Source organism: Malaclemys terrapin, chromosome 1 (genome assembly GCF_027887155.1).
Source record: "Malaclemys terrapin pileata isolate rMalTer1 chromosome 1, rMalTer1.hap1, whole genome shotgun sequence".
NCBI classification, from domain to species: domain Eukaryota; kingdom Metazoa; phylum Chordata; order Testudines; family Emydidae; genus Malaclemys; species Malaclemys terrapin.
The window spans coordinates 7,790,507-7,818,028 of record NC_071505.1 but is presented as its reverse complement, the minus strand read 5'-3'; the positions used below and the strand labels follow the sequence as shown (position 1 = coordinate 7,818,028).

The 27,522-nt window shown below is 40.7% G+C and overlaps 1 protein-coding gene across 1 annotated transcript in view; it reads left to right on the top strand.

Moving 5' to 3' along the window:
• EXOC4 (exocyst complex component 4) overlaps nucleotides 1–27,522 on the top strand; it is a 592,122-nt gene that overhangs the window by 63,374 nt on the left and 501,226 nt on the right. Inside the window, exons 6-7 of the mRNA XM_054015768.1 lie at nucleotides 12,251–12,494; nucleotides 23,475–23,652. Coding sequence (XP_053871743.1) covers nucleotides 12,251–12,494; nucleotides 23,475–23,652 — 422 coding nt within the window. The remainder of the gene's footprint in view (nucleotides 1–12,250; nucleotides 12,495–23,474; nucleotides 23,653–27,522) is intronic.

Here is a 27,522-nt window from a genome sequence, read left to right as displayed (position 1 = left end):
CCTTGTGTCTGAATGCTGTGTACCTTTGGGTGCATAAATAATGTTTGTTGAGTCACTGCCGTTTGAGTCACTTCAATCAATTGCTAGTCACAGGCTCCAGGAAGAAAATGGCTTACGGGTGTTGAACACAATTGGGCCTGCCATATTATTATGTTTGATAAACGGGGGATGCAGCCAAGAAATCCAGCCCAGGAATGGTTGAACTGCAGGGTTCCACCCAGAGAGTGATGAAGTTAGGGAAACCAAGAGGGACACACAGTGGTCTAAATTGCAGCTTGCACTGTGACCATGACCGATACCAACACCTTTTTTTATATAAATATATACTTTTATTTATGTACAGTAAAATAAAGTAGCATTATTTCATATACCGCCTCCAGGTAAAAGAGTTAAACTCAGGATTTGCTCATCTAGACCATTCAGGCATTTTTCCTTACACAAATCTTGAAAATGTTTTCAACTGAAAAGATTATTCCTATTAGTTTTGTGTGTGTGTCCTGTAGCCCCCATAATGTGCTAGGTGCTGTTCACACATACAGTCAGACAAGCCAATATGTCAATAAGGAATTTGATAGCCTGATCCTCTGTATAAATCAGTGTCGCTCCATTAACTTCAATGAAGCTGTGCTGGTTTACACCAGTTGAAGATCTAGTCATCAAACTCCTTGTTTTCCTGATTTTGTTTATAGTTGCTGTTCATGCCAAAAAGGCCAGGAGATCCTTGTGACAAAGGTGGCAATTAGGGGTGGGATAGCTCAGTGGTTTGAGCATTGGTCTGCTAAACCCAGGGTTGTGAGTTCAATCCTTGAGGGGGCCACTTAGGGATCTGGGGAAAAATCAGTACTTGGTCCTGCTAGTGAAGGCAGGGGGCTGGACATGATGACCTTGCAAGGTCCCTTCCAGTTCTAGGAGATGGGATATCTCCATTAATTTATTGTAATTTATTTTCCTGCAATATCCTTGAAAAACCTCATTGAATTTAGTTTAAGTATCTTTGGAGTCCATTGTATTAATTGCAGAGCATATGTATTATTGTGGGCCTGGATGATCAAAGGACTATATTGAGCAATGCAGCAGAGGAGAATGGTCTTTTGGGACAATAAATGTGAAATGGGCACCCCTCCCACCCGCCTCCCTCTCCCTGGCTTATACAAAAACACACCTTTTTGAAGCTGCGCCCTATGGAAGGGACCGTTGTCTACTGATTACCTGTTCCTGAAATCTGAAGATCAAAGGTCCAGGCTGTATAAAGGAAAGATTAACCCATGCATCGGGTTGGTTGTTCTGAGCTAAAGCTGTTATGAGCTTGTAACCACAGAAAACCCTGTTGGTGCATTTTAAGGACTGACTCCTACTAGAGCTCCTGCTGGAGTTGTGGAGGGGTGATCTCTGGTAAGCTTATTAGCATAAGTGTTCTTTTATTGTTTTTAATGTGTTTTCTTTGTAATGCTTTCACCTAAAGAATAAATGTGCTTTCTTATCATTGTTTGGTACCTTGTAACTGTGGATAACTACGCTGCTTATAGCCTTCCTCATGAGAGAGCAAACCACAGACACTGGCCTGTTTAGGTAGGGTGACTTGCTGGGGATAATACAGTGTAGGCTGGGAACAGTGTACCTGGAAAAACCCTGATCAGGAGGGGGAGAGATGATGTCTGGGAGCCAGAAAAATGGGTGCCCTTGCTGGGCCATGGAGGAGACAGTTGTCCTGAACTGTGACAGTCATCTTTCCTGGTCTCTTCTCTGACATTGTCCAATTCTGCAGGGTGCTGAGTGAGCCTCCCTCTGACTTTACACGACAGTGTGCTTCGGAGCAGCTCTTTTATAGGTGTAATCGGGCATATACAATCCACGTGAAATATACATACAAGTCTGGTCAGGACAAAATGACTGTTTTTTCAGAGAATTTTGTTTAAAGGTATCTCCAGTGAGTGGCTTTTTAGAGTAAGCAGAGATCGTGGAGCTATCCGAGAATCTAAAACCCGAGAGTATATGGCAGAAACTATTTTTGCCTTCAGCTATTTAAGTTCTTTTGCCTTTTATTGATGAAACAAAAAGCGGCCATGCATATTAATGCACACAATTCTAAAACACTGTGTCACTTGAGCTGTGGCAGGATTCTCTATCCCTTTCTCCATTTGTCGCTCAAGAGGTTGGGCTGTAGAATCTTTACAGGAAAATTAAAGCTGCTCCTACTTCACTTAAACAAAATTTGCAATAATTTTTATCTGAGCATTGTAGACGTTTGACTGCAGCAGTAACTATTTAGTCATCTTCTTGCCTGTTTAGAGAAATAAATTTACTTAGAAATTCTATTTCTCTGCCAGTGCTCAGTATTTTGTAGTGTATTTATAGGGGCTCCTCAGCTGCCTCTCTCTTTCTGGAACTATAAAGTGCAGTCACGCACTGTCTGAGCAATTCCTAGTGCTGCATTGCTCAAACACTTCATGGGGGCACTTTATAGAATTCCAGTAAGAAACAAGCTGGAAGCCTTTATGTATTTCTGCTGTACTGTGGAATGATATTATATGATTAGGGATATGTAAATCTTATGGCAAATGGGGGAGAATAATGTAATCAAATGACACTCTCACCCCAAATGTAAGAATGAATAAATTCCTCAATAGGAATAATACAGTAAGTTCTAAAATTAAGTCAGTCACTGGCTGTATACCCTGATTGAGCAAGGTACGTTAAGGACGAGTAGTCCTATTGAGCTTAATAGTGGTACTTGTGTGCTTAAAGTTAGGCATGTGTTTAAAATATCTTGCTGAATAAGGGCTTTAAAAATGCAATTTTGCCTTGAAAAGTGACTGTAAAAATGTCATAGTGGGTTTTCCTGTTTATTGGCTATCAATTACTTCTAGTTTAAAGCTGCTCAGTTAAGTTAAACGGTGTGTGTTTTACTTGCCAGCGTTGCAGTCTCACCAGGAGATCTATGTCAAGTATGATTCTTTCCTAATGCATCATCATCGGTAGTAAAGATTCAACAGACTAAGGCTTGGTCTACACTACCCCCCCCCAATTCGAACTAAGGTACGCAACTTCAGCTACGTGAATAACGTAGCTGAAGTCGAAGTACTTTAGTTCGAACTTACCTTGGTCCACACGCGGCAGGCAGGCTCCCCCGTCGACTCCGCGGTACTCCTCTCGCCGAGCTGGAGTACCGCAGTCGACGGCGAGCACTTCCGGGTTCGACTTATCGCGTCCAGACTAGACGCGATAAGTCGAACCCAGAACTTCGATTTCCAGCCGTCGAACTACCTGGTAAGTGTAGCCAAGGCCTAAATCAGGGGTAGGCAACCTATGGCACACGTGCCAAAGGCGGCATGCAAGCTGATTTTCAGTGGCACTCACACTGCCTGGGTCCTGTCCACCGGTCTGGGGAGGGCTCTGCATTTTAATTTAATTTTAAATGAAGCTTCTTAAATATTTTAAAAACCTTATTTACTTTACATACAACAATAGTTTGGTTCTATATTATAGACTTCTACAAAGAGACTTCCTAAAAACGTTAAAATGTGTGACTGGCACACGAAACCTTAAATTAGAGTGAATAAATGAAGACTTGGCACACCACTTCTGAAAGGTTGCCGACCCCTGGACTAAATGATCCTCAGTTATATTTGGATTGCCCCAAATGCCTTTGTTACTGTTGCACAAATGCTAGGGAGGGCTTACTTTGAAGGCAGTGGGGTTCCACACTCCACAGGTGCAACTGGGAAGACATAATGTGGCTTGCAGAACCCCCCACCCCCCGTTCCCCTTCATGAAGATATAGATTCCAAGGCCAGAAGGGACCATTGTGATTGTCTAGTTTGACTTCCTGCATAATACAGGTTGTAGAACTTCCCCAAAATAATGCCTAGAGCAGATCTTTTAGAAAAACATCCAGTCTTTATTTAAAAATTGTCACTGACAGAGAATCCACCATAACCCCTATTAAATTGTTCCAATGGTTAATCACTCTCACTATTAAATGTACTCCTTATTTCCATGATGCATAAACAGAAAAAAAAATCCACTCTGATTTTCAGATCCAAGGGTGAGTTTGCAGAGCTGGGATGTATTAAAAAAAAAAAAAAAAAAAAAAATCCCTTCATTTTACCTGTAAGCTGAGAAAATACAAAGTAATTGTGATGCAAGAAACCTGGAAGCCCATGATGCCAGTTTTATAGTCCTTGTTAGTACAGAACCGTACTTTAAACTGACAGCACCAGCTGATTGTTCATATCAGGCTGGCAGCTTGAGTTTTGAAGCACGTAATGTTTTCACACGTTTGTGTGTGTACTTAGTATTTTTTGTGTGAGAGCAGTCAAAAGATCCAAATACCTGAAACCAGTGGACCTGCTTCTATAATATAAGCGATAGAATTTCATCCTGTTTCTCCTTTATTAAGACCAAAAACTTGTTTGACTAAAGCTTATCTTCCAGAAATGCATTCAGTCCTGATTGGAAGACTTCAAGTTCTCACACCAGTGCAAATGAGGAGTAACTTCACTGAAATTAATGGAGTTAAATTGGCATAAATCATCTTAGAATCAGTGCTTATAAAGCCATGTTGAGGAGGACAACCTTCTCAAATCAAAATGCTTGTTTCCCAAAGCTAGAAAAATCATGGAATTGTGGGTAGAACTGTGTGAAAACCATTGCTTTAGAAAGGCTGATGTCCTCTTAGCCTTTTTTCCAGGATATTGATCCCTCATATGTTTTGATATTGGAGTGAGAAGGGAGGCAGCTTAGGAAATGACTGAAACTTGTATAAAACCATTTCTTTATGACTACCACATGGGCCAAAATAGAAATTGAACAATGGAAATTATGCAGGTGAAGGCTTTCCAAGTAATCTCAAACTAGGCCTTTGGGGCCCTATGAACTTGCATCCTTTTTGTCAAAAAGGGTTAAAGGAAGAGGGGTATAATCTGGAAAGACATAATGTATGGAAAGTAGTACATAAAATTTTACTAGCTGCCCGTAAAAGCATGCATCTAAGGAAATATACCATAATAAATAGCAGCAAAATTTGACTAGTCATAGGAATTAAAAACAAGACCCAAGAGTCTGTTCCTTAGCTACTCTACATGGATGAGTTATCAACAGTGGTTTTGCTGGGGATTGGATTGGATTTAGGCAAGTAAAGTGCCTCTTGTAGCAATTTTCCTTCTTGTGAGGTGGTAGAATCATACAAATTAGGTGCCATCTATTAGGACAGATGTTTTTATAGAAGATCGTCAGACTGGAGATGCACCAGGGAAAATTCTACCTGAGTAAGTATGGGAGTTATTTAATTATGGTATAAATGATTCAACTTTCTGTTGCTTTAAATCAAACATAGTTTTTGATTGATAAGCGGATAATTGTGCATTTTCATGTTTGTTTCCTATGATGTAGATTTATGAAAATGACTTCCCGTTTTACTAGAGAACATAAGAACAGTCATAATGGCCCAGTATCCTACCTCTGAAAGTGTCCAGTGCCAGATGCTTCAGAGGCCATGGACAGAACTGGGCAATTTTGAGTGATCCGTCTCCTGTTGTATTGTCCCAGCTTTCTGACAGTTGGAGATTTAGGGCCAGCACATCCCTAGGCCCACGCCGCTTCCCGCAGCCCCCATTGGCCTGGGACGGCGAATCGCGGCCAGTGGGAGCCGCGATCGGCCGAACCTGCGGACGTGGCAGGTAAACAAACCGGCCCGGCCCGCCAGGGTGCTTACGCTGGTGAGCCGCATGCCAAAGGTTCCCGACCCCTGATCTAGTCTCTAGTACAGAGGCTCACTTAAGTGGTAGGTTACATACCACAGCTAATAGTTATGTAGTTTCATATATGAGTTCCTTCAGACCTCTTGGGTGAATACCATCTGGTGACTTATTACTGTCTAATTTATCAATGTGTTCCAAAACCTCTTCTGTTGACACCTCATTATGGAACAATTCCTCAGATATGTCTCCTAAAAAGAATGGCTCAAGTGTGGGACTCTCCCTCACATCCTCTGCAGTGAAGACAGATGGACAGAATTCATTGAGCTTCTTTGTAATGGCCTTATCTTTCTTGAGTGCTCCTTTAACACCTTGTTTGTCTAGTGGCCCCACTGTCTGCTTGGAAGGCTTCTTGCTTCTGATGTGTTTACAATTTTTTGATGTTAGTTTTTATGTCCTTAATTAATTGTTCTTCAAATTCTTTACTGGACTGCCTTATTATACTTTTACACTTGACTTGCCAGAGTTTACGCTCCTTTTTATTTTCCCCAGTAGGATTTTACTTCCAATTTTTAAGATGCCTTTTTGCATCTAACCACCTCTTTTACTCTGCTGTTTAGCCATGGTGGCATTTTTTTTTTTTTGGTCCTCTTATTTTTTTTATATGGGGGCATTATTTAAATTGAGCCTCTGTTATGGTACTTTTAAGTAGTCTCCGTGCAATTTGCAGGTGTTTCACCCTTGTGACTACTGTTCCTTTTAATTTCCATTTAACTAGCATCCCCATATTTGTGTAGCTCCTCTTTTTGAAGTTAAATGCTATTGTGGTGAATTTCTTTGGCATTTCCCCCCTACAAAAATGTTAAATATGGTCCCTACTACCGAGAGGTTCAGCAATATTCATCTTTGGGATCTGATCCTGTGCTCCATTTAAGACTAGTTCAAGAATTGCCTGTCCCCTGGTGGGTTCCAGGACAAGGTGCTTCAAGAAGCAGTAATTTGTGATGCCTAAAAAATTTATCTCTACATCTCTTCCTGGTGTGACATATACCCAATCAATATAACGATAGTTGAAATCCCCCATTATTATTGTTTTCTCTAGCATGGTAGCCTCTCTAATCTCTCTGGGCATTTTGCAGTCACTGTCCCCATCCTGTCAGGTGGTCGGTAATACACTCCTATTGCTATACTCTTATTTTCAATCCTGGAATCTCTATCTATAGAGATTCTATGGTAAAGTTTATTTTATTTGACTCTTTGCTTTCTTTCACATATAGTGCCACTCCCACGCCATCACAACCCATTCTCATTCCTGTATGTTTTGTACTCTGGTAGTACTGTGTCTCATTGATTATCTTCATTCCACCACGTTTCCGTAATACCTATTATATCACTATTCTCATTTAATGCAGGCATTCCAGTTCATCCATCTTAGTATTTAGACTTACAGCATTTGTATATATGCTCTTGCAGAGGTAAGGCAAAGACACTGTTCTTATTCCGAGAGCTTCTGACCTCATGTAAGTCTTGGGATGAATTGCATTGTCATATGGCAATAGCCTGGTAATACACTCTAGATTCCTGGATAGTATTTTGGACCATCTGAAGAAGACCATCTCACCTCCCCCCTCCCCCAAGCCCATACCAAGTTACACGCTGGGCCCAAAGCTTTGGGACAGGCCTCTAGAATTTTCAGTCAGTGCTGTGTAGATGTCCTTGCACTGTAGTCATGTCCAGTAAAGTTAGTAGTTATTAATACTGAGTTACTGCAACAAGGTTCCGTCCATGGTGATGCTCTCTGACTGTGTTGATAACCTATTTTAAACATAGCTCCAGTTAAACTGGTTTCTAAGAAAGTTTGGTTGGCCAGTCTGGATGGAGCCAGACCATAGGGAAAACATTTCTAGCCTAGGCAATTCAAGAGATTGCCAAACCATGTTAGAAAATGGGTGGCCAAAGAAACTAGTTTAGCTGAAACCCCATGAGGGATAAGTCAAGTTCATCCAGCAAATCCGTACTTACCTGAGGAGTCCTTGCACATGCTAATAGTTGCTTTGGCTTGTATGGGGGCTACTCATCTGAGTAAGTATTTGCAGGATCAGGCACTAAGTTATTAATTGCCTTAGCTGCAGTTATGTTTAAACAGTTCAGATGTAACTGTGAGGCCAGTATAGAAAGGCCTAATTAAATAAACTGTAAATCTATTGGGCTGCTCAACTGCTGAAATGGGGAGGGAAGGATGCTAATTCTAATAGAAATTGGTTTGTTTAAAACATTGGTCCACACAATATGTCCTTTTCTCTTGGCAAACAGTTTCTGAAAAATGTTCAACTCACTAACTTCTCTTAATGAGCAGTGTGGGTTTCATTTGTGCCTCTCCACAGTCATTTTATTTTGGGAATACAACAAAAATGACTAATAAAACTGGATTTTTTTCTATTTCCTTTGCGGACCCACAAAAGAAGATTGAAATCTAACTAGCCGACACAAAAATGACTTAGCAAGTAAATAATCACTTGAATGTTTTACAGTGCTTTTATTATTTTGTATGTTTTTTTCATATCTTCTCTACTTACTCCAAGTGCTAATGAAATAAGGAAAATGATCTTACTTGTCTTCAAAAATTCCTCACGGATATATTCTAGATATAAACCTACAGATCTAGGTAGGTATAAAATGTATTCTAACTGTTTGAGGTTCTGACTTGATATAAATGAGTGGCATTGTTAGTGTGCATCCCTTGGGCAAGAACAAATACTGGTCAAGACACTCCATCCTGCAAGACAATCTGAACTGGGATGTATCTGCACCCGCATGGAGCCCTTCTGCCTGGGCAGAGTAGCTTGCAGGATTGGAGCCTTAGGCCTACATTTTCATAAGTGTCTGTTGCCCAATTTGACACTTTGATGGGTGTCTGATTTCTGTGCCAAAGCTTTTTGTTCAAATGACCCGTTGCTGATGTTGAATGACAGAAGAGGGTATGATAAGGGAGAAAAAGGAGTGGTCATAATAGAGAGAGAAGTAACATCTTCAGTTGTATCTTGGGCTGTGATCTAGTCAGGTCCCACGAGACCAACCTGATGTTTCTTTGAGAAGATAACTGATTTTTCAGACCAAGGAAATGCAGTAGATCTAATCTACCTGGGTTCAGTAAGACATTTGATACAGTTTCACATGAGAAATTATTAATTAAATTGGAGAAGATGGGGATTAATATGAGATTTGAAAGATGGATAAGGAACTGGTTGAAGAGGAGACTGTAACAGGTCATATTGAATGCCTGGAGGGAGGCAGTGGAGTTCCTGAGGGATGGGTCTTGGGACCAATGTTATTTAACATTTTCATTAATGACCTTGGCACAAAAAGTGGGAGTGTGCTAATAAAGTTTGCAGATGATACAATGTTGGGAGGTAGTGCCAATATGGAGGAGGACCAGAATATCATACAAGAAGATTTGGATGACCTTGAAAACTGGAGTAATAGAAATAGGATGAAATGTAATAGTGCAAAGTCCAAGGTCATGCACTTAGGGACTAACAGCAAGAATTTTTGTTGTAAGCTGGGGGCTTATCAGTTGAAAGAGACAGAGGGAGGAGAAAGAGCTGAGGGGTATTGGTTGATCACAGGATGACTATGAGCTGCCAAAGTGATGCGAACGTGAAAAAGACTATTTCAATTCCCCATCCCTGCGGTGGCTGTATTACATTAATGGATAATTCTTTCCTGAGAACTAATTTCTGCTGTGATGTCCACAAGTTGACTTAATCATAACAAAAAAAAACTCCTTTCAATTTTATTTTTAACTTTTTATTTAAAACCTTGCCTCTTTCTGCAATTCTTTGTGTGTCCTGTCTTTTTACATAGCTTGTGCCCCAAGGAGCATACAGTCTCATGTCTGTGTCTTGTACACCTCTGGTGCTTAACAAATAATGAGTACAATTAATGAAATAGGTGAACCATATGTACAGTGTGTGGTACACAAAATGCTTGGCTCTTGGGATGAAAGGTGCAATGAAAATATGAGCTCTGAACTGAAATGTGTGCACCAATTGTAATATCCTAATAGCTTTGTGATTTAAGTGCATTGTAAAGATCTCCTGTGTTCCTGTTTGCTAAAAATGCCCATGGTGCTTTGCTAAAGTTTCCCCCATAACTTTCACAAATAACACACTTTAGCTGTGGGAGGTTTTTTTAAAAGAAAATTTAAATTGGCACTGGTTGGTTTTGATTGACATAAAAACTCAAGTTATTCTTCTCTCTTGACATTCTGTCATCTAATAGGGTCTACTCTTGGTGTGTGTGCAATGTTCAGAGTGGAAATGAATAGGTGAGCAAACTCCTGTAGCACAATGGGGCTGGGCTGAGCTGAGGGGACAGAGTCTGAAGTTATGTCAGTTGAATAGTGTAATCTCTGCTGAGCAGGTCAGTCAGATCTATAATTGAAAGGATACCATCAGGGTAATATGTGTGCAAGTCAGTTGGCACTGAAATAAGTTTTAACTAACCTATTAAAAATGATGCAACATAAATAGCAACATGACAATAAAGAGCATAGGAAAATGTAACAGTTACATTTCTGGGAGGAGATGAAGACGTGCAGGGCAATTTTGAACTTTTGTGGGCCTGGTGATGAGCAGTCTCCAGAAGGTGCTTGAAGTTTGTAACTTGCATCTGTTCCGAGTGTGCCTTTATAAATGACTTGTCTGAAGTAGATTTGAACAGGTTTCAAGCAAGATTTGTTGGTCTTGCCCTATTTTGGTGGCCAGAAGTCATGTCATGGTCCACAGCAATAGGAGTATGGGAGCATTGGTCAGAGACTTTGTTAATGGGACTAGATTAATACATTCCCCTCCCCTGGAGAAGATAACATAAAATCGGAAGGCCCCCTTTAACAGTTGATGAATTATGGAGCTTGTATCTGGATGGTGGTTAAACAAAGTGTAAATGTAACGAGTGGCTTTGCCTAGGACTTTATATGACCTGACGATGAACACTGTAGAAAATATTTATAGTTGTGTTGCCTTTTACTTTCACATTGGCTTTTCAATCTTTGTTACTCAGGTTGTAAAGCAGTAAGCAACTTTTTTTCACTTCTTAAATTCTTAACTTCAGGAAAAAGATGTCCAAAATTTTGCTTTTCCTATTGCTATAGTTATTGAGGCGGTGGAAGCATGGGAAAGGCCAGAGTTGAGATGTCAATGAGGAGGCAGCTGTTGGGAACATTCTTTTCTGAGAACTCTTGTTTTGACATCTGTATTCTGACATTTAAGCTAACCTGTTGATGGACCTTTTGTTTCAGGTGGTGTCACCTCCATAGCTAGCTCTAGAGCTTTGTGTTCCTTGTGACATGCTGTTTCCCTTATTTGTGAAATCCATTTTGAAGTTTTCTGGTGGTTTATATACACTTTCTTTACATTCTTGGATGATTTTAGAAGTATATTTTTAAATCAGTCCATTATAGAGCAGTATAAGTTACTGGAGTCATTTGTTCTCCAACAGTCTGAGCTTGGTTCAACACCATCAGGATGAAACAGCTGTTTGTCTCTAATCTCTGTATCAGTAACCATTATGAGGTTTGAATCTCTTTATCTGTTTACTTCTGAGCTGTGTGTCTACGTACTTTTAATCAAGCTGTTAACAATCCATGTGGCCATACAGTTCTTTACAACACATTTTGGTTGGACTTTCCTTGAAGACTTTCACTTCACATTGGCTTTTCAGCATATCAGTTAAGTGTTTCACCCAGTCTTTAGCATAGACACCCTTTTGTTACTGTTATCTGTAAATTAAGAAATGTTGATTAATAAGCATACTTAAAACAAAAACACATTACCCTGAGATTTTGTGGTTACTGTCTCCTAGCAACAGAACTTCCTGTCAAGATACTCTGTGCTATTTCAAGGGGACTGTATCCAGAGTAGCCTTAATTCTCCATCTAGTTTTTCAAACCTAATCCTTTTTCTCTTTTAGACAACTTACTAAAAGGTTCTTTTTAAAGAGTGTGATTAATATCTTTAGTCTCTTGACAGCAGTAATAACATAGAATGGTATAACATCAAACCATCATTCCATACTTGAGTGTAAACTAGAATGCAAAGAGGAAAAGAAAAGGTCCTTTTCTACAAATTCACCAGGAGTTTGTTCTTGGTAAACTAATTGGTTCTCACAGTAAAAAAACTTCTGTTTTGTGAAAATGGAAGATAGCTAAGTTGGGGGTTCAAGCCTATAATTCCATTGATACGTATAGTCTTAAAATGATGATTAATAAAACTCATATTTTATGAATGTCTTAATCACACTAGACTTTAATATACCGCAGAGCTTGCAGGTAACTTATGCCTCCTTGTATATGACCTCTGACTTTGAATCAGTCTACTTTGCAGGTTGCTATGTTTTGTGTATAGTGAAGAAATTGAGTTGTTTTGTGTTCCAGCGTTTATTCCTGCAGTGGTCCATGACAGGCAGAGTTCTGTTGCGACAAGCCAATTGGAACATTGTATTTGCTTGGTGTTGATCTTACTTTGCGTGGTTTAAATGATTGTTTTTGGTTTCAGTGCGAGAAGTGAGTGTGCTGGAGATTAAAGAAGATATGGAGCTGGATCCGGAGGAGAACAGTACTGTCTTCATGGGGATCCTCATCAAAGGGCTGGCCAAACTGAAAAAAATCCCTGAGACCGTGAAGGCTATCAAGGATCGTCTGGAACAGGAGCTTAAGCAGATTGTCAAGAGGTCCACAACGCAGGTGGCAGACAGTGGCTACCAGAAAGGAGAGAGCCTTTCCCAGGAAAACCAGCCTAGGTAGGCACATTTCAAATACTGAGGTAGGGAGTACTGGCATTTGCTGCAAAAGTAAGCTTTGGGCTGAGGCCATCACCCCCAGGAGCACCAGCAGCCCTTTGGCTACAGTAGTAATCTCAAAATTTTAAACATGTGCCCCAGTGACTTGGGAAACTGATTGCAGGATCAGGTAATAATTTAAAAAATATGTTAATGTACCCGGAGGTCTGGGCACATGGTTTTATAAATATTGATATGAATGAATGATCAGCAGGAGCTGATAAGCTCCTAAGATACATGGGTTTTGTTTCCATGCAGACCTCCAAAGAATATAAACAATGATGGAGGAATCTGTGACATTGTGCAGTCTATATGATTTTATAAAAACATGATAAGTGAATATAATGTAACTGGGATAGTTTGAGAAAAAATATGGTAATAAGTGAATATAACGTAACTGGGATATGCTTCATGCAAAAGGTCTCTTGTAAGGTATCATTACAAAGCTCATAATCTACTGAGTGTGATCATCCTATTTGTAGAAATGTACCACTCTTGTATCTAAAACTAGAAATATAAAACATAACTCTGAGGGCCTATTGTAATTATGTAAAGTGTGGACCATTAAGGATGGTTTGGAATCTTGATGACTCCCATTGTCTGCAGATGGCTGTATTTACCTGTGAGTCTTCCTGTATATGTGTGTGCTGGCAAGTGAGTAATGAAGTCTTGCAGTGACATGTGATCATGTCACCTGAACTGGAATCCATCTTTAACCTGATGCTTTTCCAGTGAGGGGGGTGGAAACCCAGAGGGACAAAGGGTTCCCGCCTTACGCAAAAGATATATAAAGGGGTGAAGAGAACAAGGGGAGAGAGGAGCCATCATGAAGAATCCCCTAGCTATCACCTGAGCTGGAACAAGAGCTGTATCAGGGGAAAGAACTGTGCCCAGGCCTGGAAGGTGTCCAGTCTGAGAAAAAACTTACCGAAGCATCTCTGAGGGTGAGATTATCTGTGTTCAGTTTAATTAGGCATAGATTTGCGCATTTTATTTTATTTTGCTTGGTGACTTACTTTGTTCTGTCTGTTACTACTTGGAACCACTTAAATCCTACTGTCTGTATTTAATAAAAATCACTTTTTATTTAGTAATTTACTCAGAGTATGTATTAATACCTGGGGGAGCAAACAACTGTGCATCTCTCTCTATCAGTGTTATAGAGGGCGAACAATTTATGAGTTTACTCTGCATAAGATTTATACAGGGTAAAACGGATTTATTTGGGTTTAGACCCCATTGGGAGTTGGGCATCTGAGTGCTAAAGACAAGCAAACTTCTGTGAGCTGTTTTCAGGTAAACTTGCAGCTTTGGGACAAGTGATTCAGACCCTGGGTCTGTGTTGCAGCAGACGGGAGTGTCTGGCTCAGCAAGACAGGGTGCTGGAGTCCTGAGCAGGCAGGGAAAACAGAAGCAGGGGTAGTCTTTGCACTTCGGGTGGCAGCTCCCAAGGGGGTTTCTGTGATCCAACCAGTCACAGAATCACCCTCCGATAAGGGCAGAGGGAGAATTGTTAATAAACAGAATGATATGCAAAGTTTTCCATAAGGCATCTCCTGCTTATAAAAGGTGAATTTAAAATCTTTAGAAAAACAAATGAAATAAAATGTAAGGTTCCCAATTAACAGAAATCACATGTAGAGAGTTGGGAAACCCAGCCAACCTAGACAAATTAGCTACATTTTTAATTGAGTCAGTGATGACTCCTGTCTTAAAAGCCAGGTGGAGTATGCCTCTCAACACTGTTTAAATGTTAAGGTTTTCAATGATGGTTCTTGACCTCAGGACTTGGCAGGTGAAATATTTTTTAGTTCTTCCTAAAGCTAGAATCAGATATGAATGCCTCTCGGTCTCTTTCATATCACTGAGCTCATTGTCTGTCTTCAGCTACTATACTTGGAGGATATCCATAAAAATGATTACTACTGGCAAATAAAATGACTAATAAAGATGACTGAAAAAGATGAAAAGCCTAAAGGATCTGAATCTATAATGAAGCTTCTTATGGGCAGCTTGCACTAACCACATTAGATGTCCACATAACTTGTATTGTCTGTTTTTCCAAGACTGGGTGCTGGCTGGTATTCTTTCCTTTTTGAAAAGTGTCATGTCCCCTTCTGCTTGGGCTGGAGGCCAAGAAGTCTGTGTTTGGAAATTCTAGAGTAATTCCTTTAGGAACCCCTCATAAAAATGATTTAAGTCCTGTCATTCCATGAGAAAAAGTTACACTTCTGGAGCACAGCCCTAGAGTTTCCTAATTTGACACTGTCCCAGTTTGGATTATGAACGGGTGTGGTACTTCAATCTGACCATCGAATATTTTATTTTTCTGCCTATCATTAGCCTAGCCCAGTAAACTCTATAACTTCCATATGTGACTGCCTTTTACTGTTCTGAAATATTAATTCACAATGTGTTTGCAGAATGCACAATTTTAAAAAGCCATTTATATACTGCTACATACAGATAACAATTTGTTGCAGGGGAAGGGGGCAGAATGCATTTTCTCTGTAATTGACCATGATATACCTCAGTCTCACCCTACCCCTTCACTCACCTGTGGGGGAGATGAGCCATTTGAGGGCACCATTAACCATTAGAGGGCAGTAGGAGGTTTCCAGTAGTTAGCTGCTTAAGCCATTGTAGAAATGATCAAAACTGTAGACTGCAATGTAGTTGTGTATAACTACTGTGGAATCCCTACGCAGTTGGAACTGATCTTGGCTTTTCTGTATCTAGTCTGTCTTCCAACCTTTATCACTACCACTGATGTTCAGAACAGTACCTGGGTTCTTTAATATGTCTATCCGTTTGTGTATGCCCTTGAACAATTATTTTGTGGAGAAAAGGTTCTGATTTTATCTCATTCGTGAGCAGCTCATTATATTGTAAATAGTATCTACAGAAATCTCTGACTTAGCTATGAAGGACAAGGTATAGTGATAGAGTCAGCATTGTATTAGTTTTAGTTTGAGAAGTCTGGTAACATTACTACTGACGGACAAAGATATTGGGCCACATCCTCTGGCTGTGTAAATTGTCATCGCTCCAGTGTCTTCAACTGAGCTGTGAGGTTTTACATCGATTGAAGATCCGACTCACTGAGCCGGCATATTGACAATCTCATTACCAAACCCATGCTGCTTTTTCCTTCTTAAGAAATTTCCTTACTTGTCTTTACCAACTCTTGTTGCTGAGGCTTGAACAGCAAAACCAAAACATCAAACTCCAAATTCCCCTAAACTGAGCAAAGGACGTTATCACTGGTAAAGTGCATGCATTATCATTGGTCACCTCATGCAAGTGTCAGCAGCAGTCACTTCCTATGGACTCATTCTCTTTTATTGCCCAGACAATAGGAGTTGCCTCAGGGCATGTGTCAGTTTCTGTCGACATGTTTATGTATTTCTTGGTGAGTGGATGCTGAGAACATGAACTGACAAACTGCCCGAGCAGCCCTTTGTCATTGCAGATGTTTGTTCTGCTTAGGTCACTGGGTCCAAAAAGACCCTCCCCCACAACTTATGCCTTTGGAGTGAACTGTTTTTGTGATGCTTTATGTTGTCTCTTTAACCCCCACTGCATTAATTTTCGGTCACCTTGTCTCAAAATGGCCTAAGAGATTTAGAAAAGGTCCAGAAAAAGGGCAATTAAAAATGATTAGAAGCTTCAGGGGACTTGACTACAAGGAGAATTGGAAAGGATGGGAACTGTTTAAATGGGAGAAGGATGTATGGTAGTTTGTTAGCTAAAATGATGACTGTCACGGAGAGTGCCAATTGGGAGGTTCCAATCAGCCCATGCCATAATGTGAGAATATGAAGGCACTTGTAATTAAGAAAAAATATAACTACCTTTTTGTTCAATGCATAATATCATTGAGTGCCAACAGGGTGAACAGTTTGAAATTCTGCAAACTAGTTTACTTAATCCCTTTTTATTACAAACACATCTCATTTGTATTTTCTTATATGTGACATCTGTCTTACCTATTTAATCCAGCCTTGCAAAATTTTGCTTGCTTGGGGCAAACAACTTTTTTCTTTTTTCGTTGGATGACTAAATTATTACTTGGCTTTATTGTTGCCATGGTAATGGCAGGTGAATCGATTTTGTGCCTGGGCTGATAAATTTTCACAATTATGTTTGTTTAATTATGAAGGTGCCCATCGGCTTCAAATTAAGATTGCCTTCAGTTTTCCACGCAAAGCAAGGTATAAATCCCTTTAATGTGAAAATGCCAAGCCCTTGCAAATTCTGCCTCCATGTCATATTTGGCATCCTGGTTCTCTGGCTTCCGCCCTTACCAGTTCCTCACCCTTACTGTCTTTTTGCCTCCTCACTTGTGCCTGCTATAGTGAGCCCTTATTTTATGTACCTAATAAGGTAGTGAGGCTCAGCTTTCTAGCCTTAGGAAGTCTATCTGATGGAGAAGCTGCCTATCTATCAGAAATAGAAGCTCTGTTTCCAGGATGGATAAAAGTAGATGATTTTTAAAAAAATCGGATTTTTTAATTTAAATTAAATAAAGCTCACTTTTGAAACATAAACCTATTTGAAACTATGATAACCTATGTTAAGGCCTAAAATTACTATAATCTCTTAAAAACATTTAAATTAAATAGAAATATATTCAAGCTGTACTTATTTCTTGCCAAAGTTTTAAAGAGTCAGACCACCACAGTGGTTGGAGGTCTCTGGCCAAGCACCAGGAACCAGAGTTTGTTGAAGCGCTAAACCAGCGTTTGACAGCACTAGCCACTTCTGCATATGCAGAGAGAGTATTTTCTTCAGTTTCTTCAGTTCTTGACTAGTTCATTCAAAGTTGAGAAATTGACTGGGAGTTGAAAAAAAGCCTGCAAGCTTGTTTTCCTCTTGCTATCTCTGAATAAATAACAGGTGGGAGGGATGACACCTACTAGTTCTAAAATCTTGATGGACAGGGTGACCAGAAACAACCAGTTCAATTCACTAATTATGGTTACTACATCCTTTGTTTAATAAAGCAGTTAGTTTTAAATGTAAAACATTTTAATTTAGGTTAGGTATCACTGGTCTACAATTTTTGAGAAGTCGTCTGCTTCAGAGATAAAATGTGCTATTTATTATTATTTATTTTGATGTGCTGAATTCAAATATGACAATTAAAACAACTGATTGGCTACTGTTTCTAAGATATTTAAGTTTTTACATTTTATGTCTATGTATATTGTGTAGATAGTAGAGTTTTAATCATCAATTGTAAACCTAGGTCTTTTCATGTGTTTATGGTTGCTTTACATGATAATATTTCACCTGTCCTGTTTATGTAACACTTTAAAAATCAGCAAAAGGGTTATATAAATAAAATTTATTATGAAACAAAAGGCAAAAAACTATTATGTACATAGCTTAGTCCTATTCAGTGTCTACCCGGCGCTTCTTGGCTTGTCTCTTGTATTCATTAAATGGAGCATCTCTTGTCACGGTCCAACAATAGTCTGCAAGCATTGATGAGCTCCATTTGCCCTGATAGCGTTTCTCCATTGTTGCAATGTCCTGGTGAAATCGCTCGCCGTGGTCATCGCTCACTGCTCTGCAGTTCGGCGGAAAAAAATCTAGATGAGAGTGCAAAAAATGTATCTTTAGTGACATGTTGCAACCAAGGCTTTTGTATGCCTTGAGGAGGTTTTCCACCAACAACCTGTAGATGTCTGCCTTGTTGTTTCCGAGAAAATTTATTGCCACCAACTGGAAGGCTTTCCATGCCGTCTTTTCCTTGCCAAGCAGTGCATGGTCAAATGCATCGTCTCAAAGAAGTTCACGAATCTGAGGACCAACCAAGATACCTTCCTTTATCTTAGCTTCACTTAACCTTGGAAATTTTCCACGGAAGTACTTGAAAGCTGCTTGTGTTTTGTCAATGGCCTTGACAAAGTTCTTCATCAGACCCAGCTTGATGTGTAAGGGTGGTAACAAAATCTTCCTTGATTCAACAAGTGGTGGATGCTGAATACTTTTCCTCCCAGGCTCCAATGAATGTCGGAGTGGCCAATCTTTCTTGATGTAGTGGGAATCTCTTGCACGACTATCCCATTCGCAGAGAAAACAGCAGTACTTTGTGTATCCAGTCTGCAGACCAAGCAAGAGAGCAACAACCTTCAAATCGCCACAAAGCTGCCACTGATGTTGGTCCTAGTTTATGCACCTCAAAAGTTGTTTCATGTTGTCATAGGTTTCCTTCATATGGACTGCATGACCAACTGGAATTGATGGCAAAACATTGCCATTATGCAGTAAAACAGCTTTAAGACTCGTCTTCGATGAGTCAATGAACAGTCTCCACTCATCTGGATCGTGAACGATGTTGAGGGCTGCCATTACACCATCGATGTTGTTGCAGGCTACAAGATCACCTTCCATGAAGAAGAATGGGACAAGATCCTTTTGACGGTCACGGAACATGGAAACCCTAACATCACCTGCCAGGAGATTCCAGTGCTGTAGTCTGGAGCCCAACAGCTCTGCCTTACTCTTGGGTAGTTCCAAATCCCTGACAAGGTCATTCAGTTCACCTTGTGTTATGAGGTGTGGTTCAGAGGAGGAGGATGGGAGAAAATGTGGGTCCTGTGACATTGATGGTTCAGGACCAGAAGTTTCATCCTCTTCCTCTTCCTCATCTGACTCAAGTGAGAATGATTCTGGTACATCAGGAACCGGCAGTTCTTCTCCGTGGGGTACTGGGCGTATAGCTGATGGAATGTTTGGATAATGCACAGTCCACTTTTTCTTCTTTGACACACCTTTCCCAACTGGAGGCACCATGCAGAAGTAACAATTGCTGGTATGATCCGTTGGCTCTCTCCAAATCATTGGCACTGCAAAAGGCATAGATTTCCTTTTCCTGTTCAACCACTGGCGAAGATTTGTTGCACAAGTGTTGCAGCATACGTGTGGGGCCCACCTCTTGTCCTGATCTCCAATTTTGCAGCCAAAATAAAAGTGATGGGCTTTCTTTTCTTAATCACAAAAGCTTTCTTATACTGCGCTTTTGTGATGCAAAAGTCACTTCACCACAAACATAGCAGAAGTTATCTACACTGTTCACACAAGTACGAGGCATCTCTGTTCACTTTGGCTAAACAGAAATGTGTCCCTTTGCAAAATCAAACACTGACAAATAAGAGAGGACGACACTGTATGATTTCTAGAGCGGATATAGGGCAATTTGTTCAGCAGAGTGATGTAAGCTTTGTTATGATTGCATCATCCATGACTTCTAGGAACAACATGATGCAATTCATATCATGTATGATGCAATACCAGCTTCAGATTGCATCATTCATTGTTTTGCCTAAAAAGCAAGTACTGTCCAAACCCAGTCATAGATTTATTCATAGATCCAGTCAAAGATGTATTTTAGTCATTTCTCATTTAAATTGAGATCCCTTTTCTTTATAACTCACTTATCCTCCGCCATTCCCAAGTCAAGGGTCGTATATACTGACCCAATAGCATATCTTGAAAACTAGAGCCAATCAACAATTTTAAGCATCATTTTTCGTTCTCGGTGACCCAGAATTAGTAAAGTTTGACTACATTTATTTCAGAAGCATTTTGGCTGTAGAGCAGTGTAATAGGAAAAACTCTTAACTGTAAGGGTACATAAGCTCTGGAATAGGTTTCCAAGGGAGGTTGTGGAATCCCTATCATTGGAGGTTTTTAAAAACAGGTTGAACATGCACCTGTCAGGGATAGTCTAGGTTTACTTGGACCTTTTTGAGGTCTCTTGCAACACATCATTTTGTGTTTGATAAACTTAGTGTTTTTCTTATGTTTCCAGTATAATTAAGGTTATTTTTATTAATAAAATAAAGCCATCTTAAAATGCTGGTTTTGTGCATTTTTAATTAAATCCCAATTTCCATTCAAATGTAGCTTGACACAAATTACAAGTAAAAAATTAATCATCTAATAAATGAGAAATGCATCATTCACCATTTTCTAAGATAAACTGAATGTAAAAATTAGGAATCGGAATATTAAGCTATATAATTCCTTAAGCTATATATATAGCTCTCTGTGTGTGCGTAAAATGTCTGTTAAGCAATATAATGGATTAAATAAATGTGTATAGCAAGTGTGTCTTCCTGGTTTGCAGAAAAAAGAACCAAATAGTGTAAAAGCTATATTTAGTTGCAAATCAACATGTTTTAGTGGTTAGCAACCAATAAGAATCTGATTCTATGATTTCCCCCCAAAAAGGTTCTTATTGGTTGCTATATGCATAAATAAACTATAAATAATTAACTAAAAAATAAATAAATAACTATAGTGCAAATGTAAAACAAGTTTAAAGTTGATAATTTAGATCATGGTTAAAATCGATTATTAAAATCAATCCACCCTGTCCATTTCTCAGGCAACTTAGTTTCCATGTTACCCCCTCATCCTGACTATTCATGTTAGTAACTTAATAGTAAAGCTACCTTTTAGTCACAGATGTTTTTAGAAAAAGTCACGGACAGGTCACGGGCAGTAAACAAAAATTTGGTGCCCATGACCTGCATATCACTTGTACTATATACCCCTAACTAAAACTTGGCTAGGGGGCCCCCAGTGCTCTGAGGGCATGGGCTGGGGGTGCTGCGGGTGCTATGGGGGGGTTGTCTGGGACCCCCGCTGGTGCTGTGAGGGGAGGGTTGGTGAGGCTGGCAGGCTCCCTACTGGCTTCCATGTAGCTCCCCAGAAGCAGCTGACATGTCCCTGCAGCTCCTAAGGGGAGGGAAGGCCAGGGGGCTCAGCTCGCTGCCTCCACTACGAGCTCCAGCTCCGCAGCTCCCCTTGGTCAGGAACCGCAGTTAATGGGAGCGGTGGGGGTGGTGCCTGCAGGCAGAGGCAGCGCACAGAGCCGCCTGGCCGCTCCACCTAGAAACTGCAGGGACATGCCAGATGCTTCCAGGGCCCCCCATCTCCTACACACCAACCCCCAGCCGTGAGCCCCTCTCACTGCCAAACTGCCCCAGCAGTGATCAGTGCGACTGTCCCAGGGGCTGCTTGATCTGTTCGGGCAGTCCCAAAGCCAGCTGCACCGGCCATTGCAGAAGCCACGGAGGTCACAGAAAGTCACGGAATCAGTGACCTCTGTGACAGACACGGAGCCTTATTTAATAGCTATCGGGGTCAAATAGCAGTCAAGGAGAGGGCAAGATGTACAGCTCTGCTTATGGGAGCAGCATCTTTAACATTTAAAAGATTGGCTATAAAAGCCTAAACAGAAGAGAATAGTCTTTCCTCCATGTTACAGTTACATAGTTAAAATGTAATATTATCACCATAGACTAAAGCCTTCTTTCCACTGCCTTCTCCTCTTCCATATCCCAGGCGTTGAACGTTGATGCATTCCCCTTGTAAACACATGCAACACACAGATGTGCAAAGACCTATTGCAGCAGAACAGGGCTACTCTCCTCCACAACTTATATTCCAGAGCTATTTAAGGTACTGTTGCTAACTTGAAAAACAATGGAAATTCCCATACAAACAACTTTATTTAAAGTTAAGATTGCTCAAATACATGCAGTCAGTTAACGTAAGGCAACATAAACAACTACACATGCCTTACCACCCAAATATCATAGTTCCCAAATGCACATACAGACTCCTGACTTCTACAACAAACACCTTGTCATGTTCAATATATACCCATCCTTCAAAAGCAGTATTTCTGTTCTACGTTGTCCCCAGGCTGTCACTAATACATATTACTAATTTGTAGGCATTTCCTAACATTAAAGGTGAATGGAAAAGCTCCTAGTACCACAAAATGGAATTGCCTTATAATACAGGATTTTTTTATTTTGTTTCATCTGAGAGAGACTAGAGCTGCAAATTTCAGATCTGGATCCAAATTTGAACTTTTCTGGTATTTATAAAGGTGTTTGCGTCCGGGATGTGGTACAGATCATTGTTCAAAGAGAGGGGGCAGCAATGAAGTTCAGTTCAGGATCCGAACTTCCTAAAGTTTTTAATCAGGCACTTTGTTTCAGCCCATGTCTATTTTTAGTATAATGTACAGACAAGACCTAGACCTGTCGTACTGTGCTTCTCTACCTTCCTAGACTTGTCCTTTCATTTTTTTCAGTGTAATCAAAAAGCTTTCCCCCTTAACCATGAGCTCTATGTTTGATACTGGTAATGTGTGTGAGCTGCATACCCCATCTGAGAACTCTGGCAATTGCCCACGTGATTCTTAAATTAGAGGGATACATTTGAAGGATTACATTATATAGTGAGCCATCTGGAATAGACATTTCTGTCGGTAATGTCCTGCTTTTACCCTTTGTGTCTGTGCAGTAAGGTCAAGAGAAGGTTTTTGTCCAAGATGGCTAAGTGACACATGTGAGGGGAACACTCTCTTTGGGCCTAGGGGTGTCTGTATAACTCGATAACAGCATCAAACTTAATTGACATTTTCTTCTAAATAATAATATCAGATGTGGTAAGTCATTGTCTTGTCACACAATAGTTACAGGCTTTTGCAACGGCCCATTAATTTCAATCATTGGGCAGTAAAGAAGCCATAGTAACCGCTAATGTGCCGTACACTTATATGAGGTTATAGCCATAACACCTTATGTGTAATAATAAAATGTTGATGATAGACACAGCTGATAAGCCCTGATACCTCTGGTTTCTGATCTTTCATGTAGGTTTTTAAATTCTTTCATACTGTTCATCCCATAATCCAAAATGGCACTAAACCATTGAATACCATATTGTTTTCAGCCAGTGTGTTAGTAAATGAGACTTACCACCTTCTTCAATTTAAGAGAGGGGAAGAAAACAGATAAGCCCCTACCTCCTGCTCCCCAATCTGTTTATCGAAGGTACTTGTATGGCCTTCATTACTATGTTATCAGAATGCCTTATGGTCTTGAATGCATTTGTCCTTCCTTCTAGGTTACTTCTGGAACTGCTTGAACTTCTCTTTGACAAATTCAACGCTGTAGCAGCTGCTCACTCTGTGGTGCTGGGACATCTTCAGCAGACAGTGGTCTCTCCATCCAGCCTGTATGATGGTGATGTCAAATTGTATGACATGGCAGATGTGTGGGTGAAGATCCAGGATGTCTTACAGGTAAGAATCTCTCAAACAGTCATGCACTCAGTTTAGAACAGCAATTTTTGCTGACAGAGTGCCAGAAAATTCATTCATATAGACTAGAGGCTCAAGAAGCATACATGCTGGAACTTGTCTTTATTGTTGGGTAAATGTCTGTGTTGTTATAATGGACTGCTGGGTCCCAAAGCACATAAACCCCGGCAATCAACGTCTTTTTTGGCTTCATCTTTATGGTACGTGAAGAGGTGATACAAGTTACCGGCCAAGTTACCAAATGATGTTATCAGAAGCTTTCAAACAGTAACATTTAACTCAGTGTTGTTACCTTGTCACATTTTCCTGTCACATAGAGTGTCACAACTGAAACCACCTGTCTCCTTATGTCAGCATGCCTTCATTGCAGTCAGCCAAGACACTCAGGCTGGAGCTGCTGCCTGCATATTTTCTCTGAAGACTCCTCAACTTTTGTTCTAAATTGTGGTGTACTCTGCTGTAAAGGATTATAGAAAGTTCCATGTTTTCTTTTCTTTGTTGTTCGGTTTAACTGCACAATGGCGTGTGATAACTGTCTCTACATATATAGGTATGGATCATAGAATCATAGACTATCAGAGTTGGAAGGGACCTCAGGAGGTCATCTAGTCCAACCCCCTGCTAAAGCAGGACCAATCCCCAACTAAATCAGATAACTGCACACGCCACGTGTGACTTATTAAGAAGTTTTGAATGGCTTACCAGCCCTTTGCCAATTAATCTTTTCCCTGGGCCTCTTTCTAGCCCCCTTAGGCAGCTTCACACAGGTGCTTTATAAAGAATCAGTTTGACACACAAATGTTTCTTTCTCTCCCAGATTTTAACCCTCCTTCCCTTTATCATACCTGCCCAAACCTCAGGATAGATAATATTCAGCCCCAGGCTAGTGACCGTCACAAATTTTAAAAACCTTGTGCAATTGGAGCTGACTGGAACATGTCCATGGCAATGGTTAAGCTTGTGGGTGGCAATAGAGTGCCTAGTTCATGCTCTAGCCATGCTATCATTGTCCAAGGCCAAAAAACCTTTAAGAGCTTTGGCAGTTCTGCCAGTCTCACTCTAGGGAGCAGAGACCCAGGAGTGAGAATCTTGCACAACGTTATCGTCAGTGAAGTAGAATTACAAGGCAAGTAATTTTCCCTTATCAGCAAGAGTTGGTGATGGTTGCATCCCTCATAAGTGGCGAGCTAATATTGAGAAAACCTTTATACTGGACGACACATACGCAACCCCCACCTTTCCCCAACTGAGTGTCTCCTATATGACTGAAGAATCAAGTGAGAGAGTTTTAAACTTTGTTATTGGGATTATTTTTTGTAATCTACCACCTGTGATGCTTAGTTGCTATAAGTCTGACTGGTCAGAGGGAGCCATAAAACCCTCCAGAAATGACCTAAAATAGCTTTTCTGCACATAAAAATGACAGCAATTCAAACTCCATAATCTTGTGCCCATCTGGGGCTGGAAATGAGTGCTGGTTCGCCATGGGAAGCTGGGACTCTTCTCTATTTCTGTTTGTATTTAGCTCCTGTTTATTGCATTGCAGGGTCACAAGCATAGACAGCTGGTGAAAACATTATTTTTGGTGGCCAGGTGCATGGAATGGGGGGAGGTCCCCACTCCAGTGCGTGTGTGTGGGAGGAGCCTCTTTTCTGAGGGATGTCTCAGGCCCCACTCTTGAATGTGTGTGTGTGGGGGGGGGAGGGTCACTGTCTTTATTCCAGCCTCCTGTGGAGGGAAGGCCCCTAAGGTGGGGATTAGAGAGCGAGCCCTCCCCACACTCAGCAGCAGTTCCTGCCCCGCAGGGCTGGGCCTGGATCCCCGCCCTGGCCCACTGGCTTTGCTGCTGGCAGCTGAAGGGCTTGACTCTGCACTTGTTATGAAGGCAAGACTCGCGTTGCCTTCAAAGGGACTCTTCTGCTACTAGAGTAGGATGAGAGATGATGGTTTAAAACCCCTTTTAAGATAAATATCATTTAGTTCTTATTTTAAGCATCTGGCGTATCAGTTCTCATTTGTAAAGTTTTGAACAACACAGTGAGGTCAGGAAAACTCTTTTTCATCCCTGCTAAAAAACTGAAAAGTTTCTTACCTTTGGGCATGTCATACACGAGGCCATTCTTAACAACTTCTTGAAGCTCAGGTCAAATATTAGTCGGAGCTGCTTGGCAGTAGTGTCCTTGTCATTTATTTTAGTTGTCACTGTTTTTAATTTAATGCCAAACGAAACCAAGTAAAATGTGGCATATGAAAAGAGTAGGAGATAAGACTGTTTGTTTAGTGATGGTGGGGAAGCTGGGGGTGGGAAGGATAAATAACTCTCTGTGATCTAGCCTCCCCCCTGGCCTTGTGGTAGTTTGTGAGCAAAGCCTGAAGACAGCTGGTCAGAGGTAGGGAGCCTAGCCCCCTGAGTGACTACAAGTTGCAGGCAGGGTTGACTGGGTTGTGCACACGGGGTGGCCTGGAGCGGAGCAGAACTGGCAGGCGGAGAAAGTGTAGTGGTTATTTCTGACATGCTGGAGCATAGCGATGTCCTATATTTCATCTGCTGGAGCAACCTTCTCGACTGCTCCAGAAGCACTGTGCCCCAGCGGCAGAGATAGATTGGGGTGGGGGGAGGCTGAGCCCCCCTCACCCAACCCACCTGCTGTTTATGGTCATAAGATAGTAGACTTTAAAGTTGTGACACTTTTAGGTATAGAAAACCTTTACTGGCCGATGACTAAATTGTGTCCATTCTGGTTCTTGAACAGCAATAATTTAAGGACTAGTTTCAGAGTAACAGCCATGTTAGTCTGTATCCGCAAAAAGAAGAACAGGAGTACTTGTGGCACCTTAGAGACTAACAAATTTATTAGAGCATAAGCTTTCGTGGACTATAGCCCACTTCTTCGGATGCATATGCATAAGCTTATGCTCTAATAAATTTGTTAGTCTCTAAGGTGCCACAAGTACTCCTGTTCTTCAATTTAAGGACTGACATTCCCCATTTTTGTGAGGAGGAAGAGGAAACATTTCTCTAGCAGGTTGATTTTTTTTTTAAAACAATGTTTGTTTAAATGTGTTCAGGGCTTAGGAAGGATGGAAGAAATTGTGAGAAGATGGATTAGTGGCAGAATGAAGTCAAGTGATGCAGTCAAAGATGAATGAAATGTATTAATGCCTATGCAATATATCACATGCCTCTACAATTTTTCACATGGATAACATGTCCTCTAATAGTGTGTCTGTACATGTGTAATATATTATGAAATAGCTGTCTTTATAGCTGCATGCATGCATACATACGTTTGTGTGTATATGTTGGGGGTGGAGAGGCAAAAATGTAAGACGGTATTAATTTTTTCTGTCAGCTCAAATGACCTGACTTGTTTTTCCTCTAGATATCTGAAAGCTTCCCAGTAATATTCACTGTTAATGCTTGATGCTATTGTAACCCACGTGCCTAATAGGGAGGTATGTCTTTAAGAGACCCATTGGTGGGAGGTAGGAGTGAGTTGTCTGAGTCATTGTTGCTAGGCAGATTTAGCACTCTACATCCAGAAGCTTGGTGTGATAGTTTTGGGTCTGCTCCAGTAGGTTCCCTGTTACTGGGGTCAGACTCCATGAGGGGAAGCGGTCAGAGCAGCTGCTTTGCAGGGGGCCGTGTGCCCTGGGTGACCTGGGAGAAGCTGAGCCCAGGAGAAGAAGCAGGCTATTTTCCCTAACTCTGAAGCATTTTGCAGCAGTTTTATTTGTTTTGTTTTTTTTTTGTTTTATGTTTTATATCTATATACTTAACTGAGTGATTGGTTAATCAGTTAGCTGACTGGCTAACAGTGCTTTCCGCAGAGGAAGAGTCTGCATGGATTC